At 37.7% G+C, this 20,063-nt stretch overlaps 1 protein-coding gene across 1 annotated transcript in view; it reads right to left on the bottom strand.

The window, feature by feature from the left end:
- LOC136832531 (uncharacterized) overlaps window positions 1–19,152 on the bottom strand; it is a 347,044-nt gene extending 327,892 nt beyond the window's left edge. The window contains 1 exon segment of the mRNA XM_067093459.1: window positions 18,730–19,152. Coding sequence (XP_066949560.1) covers window positions 18,730–18,761 — 32 coding nt within the window. The 5' untranslated portion in view covers window positions 18,762–19,152.
- Between the last annotated feature and the right edge of the window lie 911 nt (window positions 19,153–20,063).

Raw genomic sequence — 20,063 nt, 5'->3', positions numbered from 1 at the left:
AGAGAGAGAGAGAGAGAGAGAGTCTGTCGTAAACAGCACAACAATCCTAAACAGCATACCACGGGGATGCTTATCGACAGAACAATTCGCCGCAAAAAAAAACAACGAACAAGAAAGAGAGAGAACGCAAAAAAAAAAAAAAAAAAAAAAAAAAAGATCAACATCATCGCGATGCGAACGGACAGGAATAAAGCCGACTTGATGGATGGCGCCTACCAATCCAGGTGCGACTCTGTCCGACATGACAGCCAACAAAAGGTTAAAAGGGTCTTTTTCGACTTCCGCGATTACGTGGCTCCGTTTCTCCTGCAACATTTGGTCGCAGTTTTCTTTGTGATACGACGTTTACGAAACAGCTGTTCGTGAATTTAGGATAGTGCAATGCTACCTTAAAACAAGTGAAAATGCGCCGCTTTCTTTGGCGCAATCGAGTTTTCTGTACAACGTATAATGCTGTATGACACTCAGCCACGGCCTAGGAAACTATCAGCCGCGGTCCATGAAACTTTCAGCCACGGCCCGGTGGTGGCCTGTTCTATATCGTTGCCATACGCACGATCATGGCTAACTTTAACCTTAAAGAAAATCAATACTGAGGCTAGAGGGCTGCAAATGAAATTTTCTTCTCATTATTCGCGTAAAAGTGAAAGAAACAAGTAAAAAATGCGCCCAAGTTTCTTCGGCGCCATCGAGTTTTCTGTACAGCGTATAATGCTGTATGAAACTCTCAGCCGCGGCCCATGAAACTTTCACCCACGGCCCCGTGGTGGCATGTGTTGCTGGCACCTATAGCGATGCAACACGCACGATCGTGGCTAACTTTAACCTTAAATAAAATCAAAATTACTGAGGCTAGAGGGGTGCAATTTGGTATGTTTGATGATTGGAGCGTGAATGATCAACATACCACTTTGCAGCCCTCTAGCCTCAGTAGTTTTTAAGATCTGAGAGCGGACAGAAAAAAGTGCGGACGGGCAGACAAATAGCCATCTCGATAGTGTTCTTTTACAGAAAACTAAAACTTTGTTCCTCTGTCATAGTTAACCTCGATTATTTACTTAGCTTTTACTTATCTATTTCATCAAAGTTACTTCCTTGTCAAATCGATTTGCATTGCAATCTGACTCTAAATAATTCTCCAGCTTCAAATAAAGATCCATCTATTCTTGTCTAGTCTTGTACAGTGAGATGGTATCTTTACCGTATACTTTATATAAATAGAACAGAATAAAATATAGAATTTAGGCCTACGGCCAAGCTTTGGGACCTATGAGGACATTCAGCGCTGAAGGGGAAATTGACAGTAAGAAAGTTTGAAAGGTGTAGCAGGAGGAAAACCTCGCAGCTGCACTATGAAACAATTGTTAGAGAAGGTGGAAAGTCATATGGAAGAGAGAGAATATGAACGGAGGTACGGTAAAAGGAATGAAAGAGGTTGCAGCTAGGGACCGAAGGGACGCCGCGAAGACCCTCAAGTAATGCCTACAGTGCACCACGTGAGGTGCACTGATGGCAATACCACCCTACGGGGTTATGTGATAATAATAATTTCCCTTGAGTAAAAGAAGTTGCGCTTAAAATTCTTCATGTAATAAGAGTACACTGATAAGTACTAAGTCAACTGAAAGTTTAATGACACTAAATTCAAAACTGGCACAGTATTCACAAAATATAAAACAAAGAAAAATAATAAAAAAGATACCAAGGAAATAAATACTTTGCTGGGACTGCTGTTGATCGGCTGAATTTCACCAAATTTAATGTGGCTGAAGTAAGAGAGAATTTTAAGAACATAATGAATGGGACGATAGACCACTTCAATGGTCTTGCAACAAATCGCTTCAAGACAAACTTTTGAAATTTGAACTCGATAATGGACATGAAAGGCATTTTTATCAAAACTCTAATTAGTCAACTTATTTGCGGAAAAACATGTCACACTACCGTGTGTATATATATATATATATATATATATATATATATATATATATATATATATATATACACATAAACATAAATAAAATAATGGGGTGATGGACAGCTTCAAATGAAGATGTACTATCCTAAATATAAGGCTATTAGGCTTTCCTTGTTTCATTTATATGAGCGTTTTCAATCCTAAGATAGACAGATAGACAGACAGACAGACATTCAACACTGTTACGCAACAGCAATAATCATGGAAACAAAATCTCGTTCAACTCGACGAACCCACTAATACAATCATCACCTAAATAATGCATGACAGAAGTACGAAACTCGGACGAAAGACAAGCAAGGAAGCAAGCAAGCACTGACCAAAATAATAGAGTCGGCAGCAGAGTCAATCAAAACCTCGAGAGTTGCAAATGAGCAATCTGACTGTCAATCAGGGCCAGTCGATCTGCCAAACGATCGTCGAAGCCCCGAACCCGGACGCTGGTCTCGGCTCCGGAACGACAGTCCTAGCATAGTTCTCCATCCATCAAGTCGCGTCTTTAGGGTTAGCGGAGCCAGATGCGTCCCAGCGGGGGGACGGGACATCTCCCAAAACGCGGCTGCCGTCTGCGCTAAAAGCAGGACCTGGGTCCTGGCTGAAAGGCGCCGCGAGAAGAGAGAGAGAGAGAGAGATAATGCACTTGGGTCCTGCATCAGAAATGAACGTGGAGAACCGGTTTGGCGAAGGACCACCCCAGCTCAGAAATGTTTCGCTGGATCCGCGAGTTATGTTTTCAGACGGTTCTGAGAAAAACAAAGCTAGGCAAAAAAAAAAAAATGTATAATTCCAGACTTCCCCTCTGTAACAGTACACAAAATTTCTCAACTAGGTAAGGTGGTATGTTTCACCTTTCTTTTCAATCAGGGTTTTCATGGCCATCTCGGAAGTTGCAGAAGTTACGGTATTTTTTACTTTCACCTTCGTTTGCATGAGACATTCAGAGCTTTCCTTAACTGGACAGTTTTCACCTAACTTTCCGTATCCGCCTGCCTCAAAATAAAAAAAGAAAGTAGGTTTTATGCTCAATTATCAAAATATTCATGGCACCTAATAGTTATATCCATGTCTCATTCAGGTAATAACAAAATTCTGTAGCATAAACTTTATCCAATTCATATACTGAACGAAATCACAACGAACTTAAGTTAATGTGCAAGAGCCTCTGTAAAACCAAAGCCTAAATAATAGAAAAGAACAAGAGAAAATAGACCGAGTCTGAGAGAACAGAAGGAAAATAGAATTCGGTAAAGTTAAAAGTTAACACAAGAAAATACGTTAGACGATGGTCTATTTCTTGACGCAAAATAATTCCTAAAAATACTTACACCCTGATCGATAAATGAGGAGGAAGTCAGAACGGGTTAAAAGAACCATGAGGTGAATGCAGTGCTTGAAAGGAACAATCAGGAATATAGAACAGGCTAAGGACATGGATGAATAATGGTAATTGTTGAAAAAAATTTGAAGGAATGAAAGGACAGGACAACGGATCACAACAAAACATCAGGTATATATACCTCATGGAAGGTGGAATATGCTGTAGGGGAATTCCATAATCTGGCTGTACTGAGAAAAAAACTATTATAAATACTTTTCATTACAAGAGTTTGTCTTTTTTAACACACAAATATTAAAAAAGCAAGCATTTTATGCGAGATTTTCATCCGCCAAAAAATACGACAGCATTTACCCACAACCACTTTTCATTGGTTGAAAAATATATGGAATGGATGTGACTGGCCACTGAAATTGTGACGCCAGTCAAATGCGTCAGAATAATTATCATCAGACGGAGACGCGAGAGAAGCCCGAAGTTTAGTCTGGGAGCTGTCATCATATATCACAGAGAGGGCAGCCTTGACCATTTTAACTTTTACTTCCCCCAAATACAGTCGTTGTTGCTCCGTTAAAGTGATCGAGATTTTGCACAATACAGCCTCTTCATCATTGTACTCAATACAGCCTGTAACGGATCTTCCTTGTTTTTCAAGTTCAAATGTTTGCCTGTAACGGATCTTCCTTGTTGTTCATCAAGTTCAAAAGTTTGCCTGTAACCGATCTTCCTTGTTTTTTATAAAGTTCAAAAGTCTGCCTGTAATGGAGCTTCCTTTTTTTCATCAAGTTCAATAGTTTGCCTGTAATGGATCCTCCTTTTTTTTATCAAGTTCAAAAGTTTGCCTGTAACGGACCTTCCTTGTTTTTCATCAAGTTCAAAAGTTTGCCTGTAACGGACCTTCCTTGTTTTTCATCAAGTTCAAAAGTTTGCCTGTAACGGACCTTACTTGTTTTTCATCAAGTTCAAAAGCTTGCCTGTAACGGACCTTCCTTGTTTTTCATCAAGTTCAAAAGTTTGCCTGTAACGGCTCTTCCTTGTTTTTCATCAAGTTCAAAAGTTTATTCAAAGATATGTTAAGAATTAGAAATGTTTGTATTCCAGGTAAATGACTGTAACAAATTTCTAGTATACCGAGATTACTGGGAGATACAACTAAGGGTCCTCCTGATTAACGTTAATCCGAATTACATCTCATCCCAATAATCACTGTGGAATTTAACCTGACCCACTATCAGCTAATTCAGAATCGCAGAGTGGGACTTTCTTCCATTATCCGTTATCTGATTCATTCGCTAAGGGTCCAAGTTATTCGCATGGTAAAATGAACTCGATAATACGGGCTTATTTGTGGCTTCATAATTGAAAGTAAAAATTACAACATATGTAATTTTATATAAGAATGGACAGCAATCATGTTGTTATTTAATCGAGATGTCAACAGATCAATCAATGTGAACACTAATGGTTTATTTTAGCAATATGCTCGACATGAAATTTTCACGCCTGAGAAAGAGAGAGAGAGAGAGAGAGAGAGAGAGAGAGAGAGAGAGAGAGAGAGAGAGAGAGAGAGAGAGAGAGAGAGAGCAAAAGATAATTTTCTTATTTCCATTTTCTTGTATCGAACCCCGGGTATCTCCAAATCATCCCTATGGCAACATCCTAACCAAAATAATAATAATAATAATAATAATAATAATAATAATAATAATAATAATAATAATAATAATAATAAGTAAAGAACTAATCCCTTTCGACTCTCCCTGGCAGAGCTTTCGCCGATAAAGCATATCTGGGTGGATGCACCTGACAGTTCAAATTAACTGATAGGACAGGAACATGGAAGGTCTCGGCTAATCACCGGCGACTCGTAGCTCTAAGACAAATTCTTGAGAGATATGACACACCGTCAATTAAGATCGCTGTCGCCAAGAAAATCTGAAAATATTTCACGTGAAAAAAATTCTTCCTCATTCCCCTCATTATTGGAGATGTGGTCTACCTTCACTCTCTTTTTAGGAGAAAGCATCTATCATTCCCCTTTCTTTCAATATCTTGATCTCAAGAACATTTTTTACCTTTAATTTTTTAAAGCTATAAGAGAAACATTTACCGTTGCTCTTCCTATATCGACGAAAATATTCACTTGCTTTATTTTTCTACCGATACTGAACATTGAACTTCACTTTTTCAACCATTCCGATGCTGAAACATTGAAATATAAAAAGATCCGTCTTCACTCTTCCTCGAAGGTAGAAAACACTTATCTCCATTCTTCCTTGAAAGAGGAAAATACCACAATCTCTACTCTTCCTTGAAAGAGGAAAACTCTTATCCTCACTCTTCTTTGAAACGTAAAAAGCTTATATTTGCATTGTCGTCTTTCTACTAGACATGAATTCATTGACATTTTAAAATGGAAAACTTACTTTAACAGCCACAAATCATGCGAAGGTATACAGGGTATCCAAAAAATTATTGTACTACTTAAGAAAACCAAAAAGAAGACCCAACATATGACATTCCTCAAGAATCGCACATTTTGGTATCAGTTGAGAACACTCACATAAGCAGCCTTAAAGATCATGTGCTTAATATGCACATAAATAACACAACATGAACTTAGCATGAATACTGGGAGAAAGAAGAAGAAGAAGAAGAAGAAGAAGAAGAAGAAGAAGAAGAAGAAGAAGAGATGAGCGCCAAATACATTTGGACATCCGATAATTAATTGTTCGCTATCACAATGGTCCTTTCAAAACAAACAAGTCTTGATAACTTGAAGTGCCACTTATACAAAAGTTGATTATAATACACTGACCTACTACCTACTACGAACAGAAATAGTCGCGTAATCTAATAACAGTAACGCCTGGCTGGATGATGTCACTGACACGAATATGAGCAGATCACTCGATTTAGTACAATAATATTAATATACCTTGTGACGTCAAGAAATCACATGATAAGAAATGAGAAATGTAAGGAATGACTGACACCGTGCTTATTTATAAAAGAAAATAGTAATGCTATCTATAGGAAAATACAGAAACACTCACACACAAAACGTACCAATTCTTAAGGTATAATACTTGACATTTAAGTAAAAGCACTAACCCCATTCTGAATATATATATATATATATATATATATATATATATATATATATATATATATATATATATGTGTGTGTGTGTGTGTGTGTGTGTGTGTGTGTGTATGTGTGTGTGTGTGTGTGTGTGTATGTATGAAATTTTTATCACACTGTGATTTATATACAATCATGAAGCTACAAATGTGGTTTAATATCAAATTCACGCTACTTCGGGAATATCCCCGATGGAGAATTTTCACCGATGGCTCAGTGGGTAGACCGTCGACTGGAGTTGTTGGAAAGTAACTGCGTCGAGGGATCGAGACCCGGCAGTACTGATCCATTTATCACTTATAAATTCCCCTTCGGTGATAATTCCCCATCGGGGATATTCCCAAGTAGCATGAATTTGATATTAAACAACATTTGTAGCTTCATGATTGTATGTATATATATATATATATATATATATATATATATATATATATATATATATATATATATATATATATATATGCATTTATATATATATATACAATGCAATAAATTCTATACGATCACAAAACGTATGTGAAATATGAAGTCACCAATAAACGGGGATGGGTGCTGGGTCCTATATACCCCCAAACATTAAATCAATACATTCCTTCAATTAAAATGCCAGCCATGGAACACTCATAGTCACACTTGCAAGTAACACTCACTACGCACATAGTATTCGATGGAGACATGTCAAAAGCGGGAAAATTTCATCAAGGAAAATGTAAATGATAAAACAAAATCACATCCATACGAAGCTCACCAACATATACATGTAAACGCTTCCATCACAAAAACATCTCAGACATTCAATCAACCATTCGTATAAAAATCCTCATCAACAGAGACAGTAGCCTGCCTTTTAATAATAAAATCTTAATGGCCTTGCTAGCTGCAGATATGTAACCATACTGTAGACTTTAGGCCCTGAATATAAATGCTAAAAGTTATTATTAAGTCATTTAATACCAATAAGCAATTTCTTTTATGACGCAACTTCGGAATAAGGAAAAGACTAAGTCACCGTCACAATCTACAACGCTGAACGTAACAAAATGTGAATGCTCTATTATGGTGAAAATCCTCATCAAAAAATAAAAATTAAATAAGTACTCATGGACCACGAACGTACCAAGAGACATGTAACCCCAAACAGTGGAAAAAAAAATGGCCAATATTTGAAAAAAAAAAATTTTTTTACCTTGTCTGCCAATGTATACAGAAACCTTTGTCCATGGCTCTTGAAAATTGGAAATAGGAAAGAAAATACGTTATATAAATACGTGCCGTTAAATATTTATAATATCCTCTCGCCAACATAACTATCATTTACGAATTGACTCCGAAAAGCAACACTGCAGAAGGCCCTTCACATCCATTTTTATACCCCAGTTACTGTTCGTGAACTATATAGGCTACAACCTTATCTTCAATCCATCAACGCTTTTTACCTACACAATGACATTCACTTCATCGATAATACCATTCGTTGTTTAAATACCTGTTTCAGCGCTATATGCATCTGTAAATATAATGGAAATGTCTTCCTAGCAGTACTGCATAAATCGACGTCATATTTTATGAACAACGATGCATGCAAAAGCATCATGTAACTATGCTATAGTATCTACTTTCCATATTGGCTGCCAGATTATCTATTCATTAGGCTTTGATCCCACGTGCATTCATTTCACTTCCAATCTTTCTCTGCTCATTTGTTCCAGACATGCATTCAACAACGTACAAGCGTACCAGGCAAATCAACACGCATTTGTTCCTTACGAGTATATGCAAACTTTTATTAAATAACCAACATAATCATCGTCATCTCAGCTAGGGTCGATACACTCTCGCAAGATCCAGACAGACTAAAAAGTCTATTAGCAGACCAGTTATGAATTCATGATGAGCATTTACATAATCGCAAACCAGTAACTGAGAGTACAATTTACAATTCACTTCATGCTGTAACCAGGTACCAGCGACGCAGTGACAGGAAAAATAAATTTCATTTAGCAATGGCACAACTTGTTAACATAATTTTTCTCTCTATATGCATGATGACATATTAGAAATTATTGAGTTAAATAGTGACTGAAAAATGCGATGTATATTTCAGCAATCACAAGTAAATTACGACAGTTTACTTATATTTTTCTACTTTTATTTTTATTTGTTTTTATTTCTCATTTATATTTACTTCAATATATCTATTTCCATTTATTTTTATTAAAATTCTTATTTTCTTTCAGTTTTTCACTGAACCTAGGTAAAAGTAAGTTTCTCTCTCTCTCTCTCTCTCTCTCTCTCTCTCTCTCTCTCTCTCTCTCTCTCTCTCAGCAAACGTGCTGATATATTTACCATTTAATTTCTCAAACAAAGCTCTCTTACACCTTGAACACTTTTACTGCACCTTCAAAGTTAAAAACAGGACGACTTGGTGTCGGTGAAGTGCCAAAGTTGCAACCTGAAATCAACATACTTCAGCACTTTCAAAGACCATTAGGGTTCGCTTTCGCACGGCTGCGAGTGAAGGAGATTCGTTCACAGAACAAAGATTAATTTAATATGGCAAAATAATACTGAAGTCAAAAGAGAACAATGGGTATAGATGGTAGAATAAACAAAGGGGGTTAACTAAGATACAGCGCAGTACTTTAGCAGAGGGGCGTATAAACTATCGTATTTTTTAACTAATTAAGACTGTGAACCGCAATTTTTTAACTAATTAAGACTGTGAACCGCAATTTTTTTAACTAATTAGACTGTGAACTGCAATTTTTTTAACTAATTAGGACTGTGAACCGCAATTTTTTAACTAATCAAGACTGTGAACCGCAATTTTTTTTAACTAATTAGGACTGTGAACCGCAATTTTTTTTAACTAATTAAGACTGTGAACCGCAATTTTTTTTAACTAATTAAGACTGTGAACCGCAATTTTTTTTAACTAATTAGGACTGTGAACCGCAATTTTTTTTTAACTAATTAAGACTGTGAACCGCAATTTTTTTTAACTAATTAAGACAGTGAACCGCAATTTTTTAACTAATTAAGACTGTGAACCGCAATTTTTTTAACTAATTAAGACTGTGAACCATAATTTAGATCTGTCATCGTACCATGTTAAGTATATAATTATGCAAGCGCACATACACATACACACATATACATAAAAATTCTCTAAACTCCGTTTGAATTTACTTGACAATATTTCTATTACATATCTGCTGTTTTATCATGAAACCAGACAGCCCGAATTTCATATAATAATCATAACTAATCAACTCTCTCTTAAACATCGGCCCTCAAGATATCTGTTCCGACCAAATAAAACTAGCGTGTACATTCTCTCCTCAAAAATTCACGAGTCTAAGAAAAAAAAAAAAAACCTTGAAATTATAAGATCGTTTCTTACGGGAGTCCTCAACAGTGTTTAAAATTCTACACTTGTCAGGGAGACTTGAGGTCCACGAACAGAGCTTGAATTACTGGCCCACAATACTAAGTTACTGACAGGTGGCAGTGGACAGGTGTGTCGATCTGACATTCCACTGAAAGCTGAACTGGATGTCAATGAAAATACATGCAGAGTCAATCTGAGAGAGAGAGAGAGAGAGAGAGAGAGAGAGAGAGAGAGAGAGAGAGAGAGAGAGAGAGAGAGAGAGAGAGAGAGAGAGATTTGTACTGCTTCAGACACAACTGAATGATGAGAGATTGCAAGAACCAGTCACAGTATTATTATTCTTGAGAGAGAGAGAGAGAGAGAGAGAGAGAGAGAGAGAGAGAGAGAGAGAGAGAGAGAGAGAGAGAGAGAAATTTATACTGCTTCAGGCACGTAACTGAATGATGCGATGGGGACTGCATTTTTCACTCTGTCAACAATCAGTTTTATTGAGTCCAAAGTGACCAAACTACTTCATTACAATCACAACAATCAGCAAATAATTGAATCATAAAATTTGGTATCTTCATCATCATTAGCTCTGCAAATCTGTATCTACATATTTTCTTAGTCTTTCCTTATCGACAACTTTATTCGTTATCAAATATTCGCCGTGAAGTACTTTTACCGTCCTGATGAAGAAATCATCACTCGGATTTCTAATAAGAAATAAACCCATACCCAGCGTTAAATACTTTAAGAGTGAGTCATTCTTGAGAGTCGACTCGATATATTAATTAGGCCTATTCTTCGAAATCAGTACGAGTTCTTTGCAATATCAACGCACTCATCAGTAATAAATTAATATCCGTACTATTCACTGTCATCAATAATGAATTAATATCTTTACTAGTCTACCCCAAAGCCAAATCAGTCCTTCAAAAGAAGGCATCACGGTGACCCCATATAAAAATGGGAAGACTATTTACCAAACAAAATTAGAGAGCAGGTATTAAATCCTATCTCTGCTGTTACAGCTTACATCTGGGCAAGCACTGGAGAACGCCACCGTTCAATAATTGACCCTACAATAAACCTGCACTGAATTGCAAGGTGCCTTGTTTGCCTTCATCAGATTAAAAACGTCAAATAAATATTGCCACGAGGCTCTTACACGGCTGCCCGTTTTGCTGGTGAATGGGTTACATACATCCGCTTAGGGTAAGGTTACAAACCGGGTTTGCGTGATAGCAATTCCCAATCGATAATGAGAGGCTAATCGTGGGATCATTCTCTCTCTCTCTCTCTCTCTCTCTCTCTCTCTCTCTCTCTCTCTCTCTCTCTCTCTAGGGGTAATTATCACTCGATATTAAAACATTAACTATAGCAATACATCCTTCTGGGCAAAAAGAAAATCCATAACATTTATATAAAATACGCCGGATTGTAACATGAACTAAATATCTGAATAATAATAACCTATCTTTCAAAACATGAAGATTAAAGTTAATTAACCATAACTGTAGGCATAGATTTATGTAGAATATCACATACACACACACACACACACACACACACACACACACACATATATATATATATATATATATATATATATATATATATAAATATATATATATATATATATATATGCATAATAAAAACCTATCTTTCAAAACACGAAGATCAAAGTTAATTAATCCCAATTGTAGGCATACATTTATGTAGAATAGCATATACATATATATACATATATATATACAGTGTATATATATATGTATATACATATATACATATATATATATACACTGTATATGTATATATATAAAATATATATATGTATATGGATAATATACATATATGTGTATGTATATTATTAGTGCATCATGTACGAATACACATACACCAAATTTCTAACGTTTCTGGTCCTAAAAATTTACACACAAGACGATGCTTCACACTAACAAGGTCTGGCCCACATGAAATATGAAAAATTGAAAAAGAAGAGGCCGCGCAGAACAGACGCGCATACAAAGGTTGGGTAAAGGGACTGTGCTGTCCACATGGAAGGAACACACCCACCCTTTTTGCAGCCCAGTCACAGTCTAGTGATCCACAATGCCACCTAACAGGATATGTCCATTACCAACAGACCAACCGGTCACGCCGAGATGAGCTCCCTTCAAATGAAAAAGTAAGGGATGAACCTGTTCGAAGTGAAAGCTACAGAAAAAAATTATATATATATATATATATATATATATATATATATATATATATATATATATATATATATATATATATATATATATATATATAATCATATAATTGTGTAACATAAATAAATTTCCGATATATATATAACCCATGTCTTTCAACTGAAAGGCATATATATCCACTAGGATATATATAATCAAATGCTGTCAATTGGGTCATTGCCGAGTCGGGAAGTTGGGGAAAACACATCGCTGGATGCAAGCAGGTCTTTCAACAGGTAATTCAAGGGTGCAGTTGCCACAGGTTCCAATTCGAATTGAAATGGCCTAGTGGAATTGGGCCTCATTTCAACTGAAAGACCTGGGATCCTGATTGAGTCAAAATTTATATGGTATGCAAGCAGTTAGCTTGCCCAGGTATATATCCCCTATATATAGTATGCTCTCAGGTTCCATACTATATTTTAGACTTGTATATATATATATATATATATATATATTATCAATTGAAATACCTATATTATATCCTGATATGAGTATATATATATATATATATATATATATATATATATATATATATATATATATATATATATATATATATATATATATATATATATATATATATATTATATTTACCAAACTGCGTTCGAAGATTCCGTAGTCTGAAACTTCAGAACATTCGATATGAATAACAACTTGAGATTCTGAGTCAAAACTAAGCAGGTCATTTAAATAGGTGTTTGCAGTTTTAACTGACCACCCTCCGAGGATCACTAAGCACTAACGTTCCCCTTAACATATCCTGCCAACGCAACCTAAGCACCCTTTACCTACCCACCTCAATTTGCAATACCGGTGCGTCTCGACGACGGGCATTCAGGCGTTCATTGTATTATTAATAGGCCGGTGTGATTCCCACCAACGTATCAAGATATAATTTTAGGGAATTTTTATCCTTGAAAAATTTGCTTTTAATAATTACCACACTAATACAAAACTGATTAATTCGTGATCGTCTCAATCATGCAACATATACCTCTATTATCATGGCCGCAGTTTTTCCTAATCTAAAAGAAATGCAGAGACGATCTTCAATTACAAAATAATTGCAAAAGTTACATTCTTCATATAAATACTACTGAATGCTGGTACTCCTGCAGCCTGTTGCCATACAGAGGTCCAACTTAATTTCAATCATGTCAATTAATTCCATTTTTGTTCTGCAATTTGATGACACGCCATTTCCAAATTCAAAATTACGTAATGTAATATTTTGTGCAAGGATCGAATTCTATATAAAAAAACCATTATCTCGGGCAGATAATTCACCACAGACGCCCATCCTTCAAGACGAATGTCTAAAGCTGCTGATCTTAATATTTATATTATATTAAGATATATAAAACCCTACGACACACAGACACTTTAAGTATATGGTGCAAATACACAATACAATAAACATACCACAAGTACATACAAATAGATCTGAAATGAAACGTTAAAGAAACTGTTTTATATTAAGTTTCTTCAGTTATGGCTGAAGATCTCAGCCTCATAAATTGTCTACAATCTAATTGCAACCCCGATAACTCTCTCTCTCTCTCTCTCAAATTTCTACATGCTAAGTAACTTACAGAAAAATAAATCCGAAAATTCATAAGTCTCTTTGCTTCAAAAACATCTGACGAAATTCAACGGTTCATATGTTCAAAAGCACGGTGCTCAGAGGTTTTCAAAACCCGTTAACCACGGTTTTTGGAATTTAGTGAAATATAAAAGCAAAAAACCTCACAAATACATTTCCATTTCTGGTTTGTATTCATTTTTTTTATGTTACTGTAAGCTGCTAGGCATGATGCAGATGGAATGCGGTGCTGTTTATTTACTGCCTCACAACCGATCATACCACGAGTTCGATCTCCAACAAGGGTGGGGACGCTTCCGTAATAAAAAAAAAAAAAAAAAAAGTACGCCTCTACTGATTAGGCTACATAGTTAATAAGGTGCTAGGTCGCTAATCGTCGTGGACCTAATGGGGGGAAGGGGGGGAGATAAGAGTAATAGAAGCAAGAGATCAATATCCCCGTTGTAATTTATACCACCATATTGAAGACGAGGCCTCGACGAAGTAATCCTCTCTCTCTCTCTCTCTCTCTCTCTCTCTCTGTTTGTGAGTCAGGGTAGCCGATTACTTTCTTCTTCTCGAAGATACATTTTTTTTTTTTTCAGGGCATGTCTGACCACCCTCTAGATGCCCGGCGACTCGGGCACGTACCCTGATTACTCATTCTCGATTGTTACAGTACAACCTTCCCGTATCCTGTTACAGGAGTCGAAGACAGATAACAGATTGATTGACTGTCTAGCCCCCAAAGGCGGCCCCCCTCCTCCCCCCCAACACATCATTGTGGCCGTGGAAGATAAAAGGAAAAGGGAGAGAGAGAGAAAGAGAGAGGGTCCTTTCTCTCAACCGAATGGAATAGGGTTGAATGGCTGATGAAAGAATTCCTGATCGAGGGATTATGATGGAGGGGGCCATGTTATCTCTCTCTCTCTCTCTCTCTCTCTCTCTCTCTCTCTCTCTCTCTCTCTCTCTCTCTCTCTCTCTCTCTCGGGGATGGCGGCTTCACTGGCCATTCCGACAGGAGATGGGGTTACAAGGTCTTCGTTTTTTACTGTCTAAAAGTCTACAAGAGGTTGTACCGTAGGACCTCCTCTCCCTCCATGAGGTTTGCGGTTGGATGACTTCGACGGGCACATACGTGACTGCGACAGAGAGAGAGAGAGAGAGAGAGAGAGAGAGAGAGAGAGAGAGAGAGAGAGAGAGAGAGAGAGTTATCATGTGGAAAAGACGGGTTGTCTCGCCCAAGTCTGCCCGTTTTGTTGACGTGTTACTTTTTTCTATCTCTCTCTCTCTCTCTCTCTCTCTCTCTCTCTCTCTCTCTCTTTTCCAGCCCAGGCTGGGAAGCACTATAGTCGACTGACTACCAGCTACAAAAAACCAATGCTTAAAAGTGAACATAGGCATGGTAATAAACCAAATGTTCCTAGTTAGTTATGTTCTCGCCAGGGATTCGAACCGGTTTTCTTACCAGTCAAAGGAAGAGACAATGACCGGATTGGAAGTAAACGTGACTTATAAACTTACAGTCCAAAATCTGAACTGTAGCAGTAAAGTCTTTAGTATTTTTGGAAGCTCTTGAAAATATAATGCTGTAGAAGTTACAAGCATAAAACATCAAAAACTTATTGTAAAGCTGCTGACGTCAGCTCTTCGGAACACTGCCCTCCTAATTTCATCTCAAAATGGAAAATAATTTTTCATAATTTCTATTCTTATTAGCAATGACTGACTGACTTATGGCAAACAAAACTGGCGTCACAATATCTAGGTTACTGACGCCGGTTATCTTATCAGCACGTTTTGAAAATCTCAGTTTTGTTCCGTAATTCAAACCCTTGAAATCTGATCATGCCTGGGGACGTTTGCCGATATAACATGAGCTAACAATTCAAGTTATAACATCAGGCTTTCATTGTCTTACCACAAACCACTCTATATATAGTCTCTTGGGTACAACAATGAACAATAAGCAGTATTCAAAAATCATACAATGAGCTAAAAGCTCCAGCTATGGTTTTTATCTTTCATTGTCTTACCACAAACCACTCTAGTCCCTTGGGTACAACAATGAACAATAAGCAGTATCTAAAAATCACACAATAAGCTAAAAGCTCCAGCTATGGTTATTTAGCTTTCACCGTCTTACCACAAACCACTCTAGTCCCTTGGGCACAGCAATGAACAATAAGACCGGGTATCCAAAAATCCCCAAAACCAAGAATCTCCATTAACATGCAAACCCCGAAACACCAACGACTGCATCACGGCTCTGTGCACTTTGGTACCTCGGGGCACTGGGGGGGCTTGTCTGCTGACGTCTGCCTCGGAAGCGGTGAAGTGTGTCGCTCCACGACCAAAGTACCTTCAGGCGTCGAGGACTCGTCGGCCGTCGGGGCCGGAAGCGCTGAGGTGTGTCGCTTCCCAACAAAGGCGACCTCCATCAGACGGCTGAGACGCCGTCAGAAGTACTACTCGACCACTGACTTTTTTGTTCTGATGTCCACCATGCAGAGAGAGAGAGAGAGAGAGAGAGAGAGAGAGAGAGAGAAGTGAATGTGCACATTCAATGTGAATTTATACCAGTTTCATGAGAGAGAGAGAGAGAGAGAGAGAGAGAGAGAGAGAGAGGCAAAGCAATGAGAATGTGCACATTCAATTCATGAATTTATACCAGTTTCATGAGAGAGAGAGAGAGAGAGAGAGAGAGAGAGCAAACCAATGTGAATGTACACACTAGACGTGGAGAGAGAGAGAGAGAGAGAGAGAGAGAGAGAGAGAGAGAGAGAGAGAGAGAGAGAGAGAGAGACAGGCTTAAACTTGGGTGAAACAGAACAGATCAAGTTACCAGGCTATGGGACAGGAAAACTGGTCTAGAAATAACACGAGGAAAAAATAAAAATGCATTGTATCATTGTACGGTGCTGACAAGTATGCTAATAATGATTTTTTTCTTACTGGTGAGAAATTTTTTTTTTTGTACTGGAGATGCAAACTTCGAAAGTTCTTAAAAGATCCTGGAAACCTTATAAAATCAATTGATTAAAAGACATGAGAGACTGAAAGCCTTTTGACTAGGTTTAGAGTGCAGGTGTAGGCTACCGAAGTCCCTAAGGTGTCACAAAATTTGTGGGTATGGTGTATTTTAGCCTATTGGTGCCATATCAAGAGGCTCTGCAAGCAGCAAATCTCTCAAAAATACAAGGTTCTTTTGGCAATACAGGTTTTCCACTTATTATTCCAAAATGGCTGCAGACAGCATCATTTTCCTAAGGTCAGGTTAGGGAGTCTAGGAAAGGCAAAAATTTACGTCAGATAAGAGCCAGCGGCCTAGGTTAGGTTGGGAATTGTTAAATTAGGATGTATCCCTTCATTTCACTAGTATCTGTAATCCCCTAATAATATACTACATCTTTACCTATACAGACATGCAAATTTTCTTCATATTCTAAGTCCAACGTTGTCATTTTGAAAGTGCTCTATTCTTGGGCATTAGCAATATCTACTTAGCAATATCTGCTGGTGAGTGTATGAGTGTATTACCACCAGCCTAACGTTAGTAATCTTAAAAGCAAAATCAAGGGGTAAATTGATGTCCTGTAGAGTAAGGGTCCAGGAGTGTGTGCACATCCTGACCAAGTCAGGACATGGCGCCCTAGTCTAGGTTAGGTTAAGGGAGGTTAGGTTAGGATACATCCCTATTGTAACAGCCTATGTAGATGATTTTATTTTAAGCCAGCTGTGGAAAAACTGGAGACAACTGACATATCCCACAGGTTCAGTAATTACCAGATTTTGTGAAATATGGGCACAGTACCAACGCCTTGGGAAGAACGAAAAAACAAACAAAAGACGGTAAATATCATAAACATAAACATGGCATATACATAAACAAAAACAAGTTAAAGACAGTAAATATTCCAGTTGGTGACTAGTGGGAACCAGGCCGCGGTATTAGCCTTCAAATTCATCCTAGCTGTGACCTGAGGAAATAAGCCTAACTTGCACAACACCTATGCACTTTTACTTTTATCCATGAGGAGACCTTCTGCCAATAAACTCATTTCCTTCACAAAGCACCGTTTTTCTCACTGAAGGCAATTACCAGGACTAGGCCAAAAGGAACATATGCATGCCTCTCTGCTAGAATTCCCAACCTTAAGGTAATGAATAGGCCTAGGCTATGCTGCGTTCAATGGAAAGGGTGAGATGGGGTGTTCCTTGCCAGGTTGCGCCCAGCAGTCCTATATACGATAGGTTAGGAGGTAATTCTAAGCCGGCTGTCCGCGGTGAGCTCGGCTATGGCAATTGATGTTTTCCTATGTTATTTTACTTGCTTTACGGTAGATCTAGGCCGGCATTCCGCAGTGAGCCCCCACCCCCTCCATAGCTAATATGGCAAAATTGTAACCAGTAAACACCCCTAAAATACCAACCTAACGTACCCTAGGGGTGTTTATTGGTTACAATTTTGCCGTATTAGCTATGGAGGGGGTTGGTGGGCTCGTGGCGGAATGCCGGCTTAGACCTACCCTGCGTTAGGTTAACTCAAGTCGAATAGTCTTGAAAGGTCAATTACAGTTTAGTTACAGCCGGCCGACAAAATATTACTTCAAATTCTTGTAAAGCAAGTAAAATAACATAGAAAAACGCCAATTGCCATAGTCTAGCTCACCGCGGACAGCCGGCTTAGAATTACCATTGATACGTTTCTGAGAAAACACAGGCCCAGGCTAGATCATGTAGACTAGGCTACTCAGAAACTATTGAAATACTTTAGGCTTTGGCTATCTCCATTGTTTTAACTTGAGTTTTAGAGGTTTCTGTAACGTAATAAACTCGGCCGATTGATTTATCAGCTACAAAACCATTACACACGAAATAAGCTTTAGGGAAAACACATAGTCTAGAAAACTTGAAATACTGGAGGCCTGGGTCTGAGTTATCTTCATAGTTTTACCATTTGCTTATGAGGTTTACTTTCACCAATATAAAATATGTCATCGATTAACTAACCTAAAGCTACGTTTAAGAATACTCCATACATTTCAATGACCTACCTACGACCTGCTTTCGATGGCACTCCAGTCATCGAGACATCTTGACCTCATCACTAATTTATTGTAATATGCGCGATACTGGCGTTCAACATACGAATAAATAACGACTACACACTCAGCCGCAAGTATATTTTGTCAGTAGGTCAATAAATAACACATCCACGAGGTAGATTAACTTTAAAATACGGAAATACAATGTTTACAGTTACACTTTCACTATATATACAAGACTTATGTCACGCGGTAAGTGTCGTCATCCATGAACACAGTGTCACAGTGACGCCACGATGGGGTAACGTGCGTAAAACTATTTAACATTTTTAGGATTTTGAAGCCCGCAATTTATCACGCGGATATAATAGATTACTATTTAGAACTTTAAAAAATATTCTATATCAATTTACTAGACCTTTATGCCCTTTATGCAGCATTTACTATAGTGCTGAACGATTTGATATGGTGAATTTGACAAGCTCGAATGTTTTTTCAGAAAACAGCAGACTCGATGTAATATTATCATTATTAGTAAATAGATACTGTGCGTTACTGTGGATGGATATTAGACTAATATACCGTAAATGTTATGTTTGTGTCCCAGAGAAGCTGCTCTGGTATTTATCAGAGGAAGTTTTGCGTACTTGGTCCTATGGGATACTTCTCTAAAGGCAAGAACCAGCGCCAGCGCATGCGCTTGACTGGCATAATTGAGCAGCAAATGTATGGTCGGTCAGTGAGCCAGAAATCGACGAGAGACCCTGGACAGTATAGTAATTTATGCAACATACATTTCCAGGGGTGCATTAGATATATTACACCTAACTATATAACCACAAGACTAGACTACTCTATCTGGTCTACCAATCGTACAAGGCTCATTTACTAAAGTACCCAAATCAATAATGAATATATTCCCGCTTGATAGGCTCACTACAATCTTATCGGAGCTTCACAATCTAACAAAGCAAGAACTTAGTGGAAAGTGTCTTTTCTGACCTACATCTAATTAAAACTATGAGATAATCTAGAGACATCCTCTAGGCGTAACCCATATCAAGTGTAAATTGATATTGGAGAACACACTTCTGAAAAGAAGCACAAAGGTCTTAAATTATTAAATCCGTCCGTTCGGTCCTTAACTAGACCTACTTTTTTACCTTTGAATTTACTTCCATTCCCACTTCCTCTCTTCCACCTTGTTGTCCAACTGTGGAGTTAATTCCTTATTCAACTTGGATCTGTATACTTCGATCTCTTTATCTTGCAGTTCACTTTTTTCTTTCTCTGAATGGTTGAATGGCTGGAAGTGCCCAGCGCTTGGTTTTATAGCCTAAATT

This window comes from Macrobrachium rosenbergii, chromosome 50 (genome assembly GCF_040412425.1).
Source record: "Macrobrachium rosenbergii isolate ZJJX-2024 chromosome 50, ASM4041242v1, whole genome shotgun sequence".
Classification (NCBI taxonomy): domain Eukaryota; kingdom Metazoa; phylum Arthropoda; class Malacostraca; order Decapoda; family Palaemonidae; genus Macrobrachium; species Macrobrachium rosenbergii.
The sequence above is the reverse complement of the archived record's forward strand: the minus strand, read 5'-3'. Positions and strand labels throughout refer to the sequence as shown.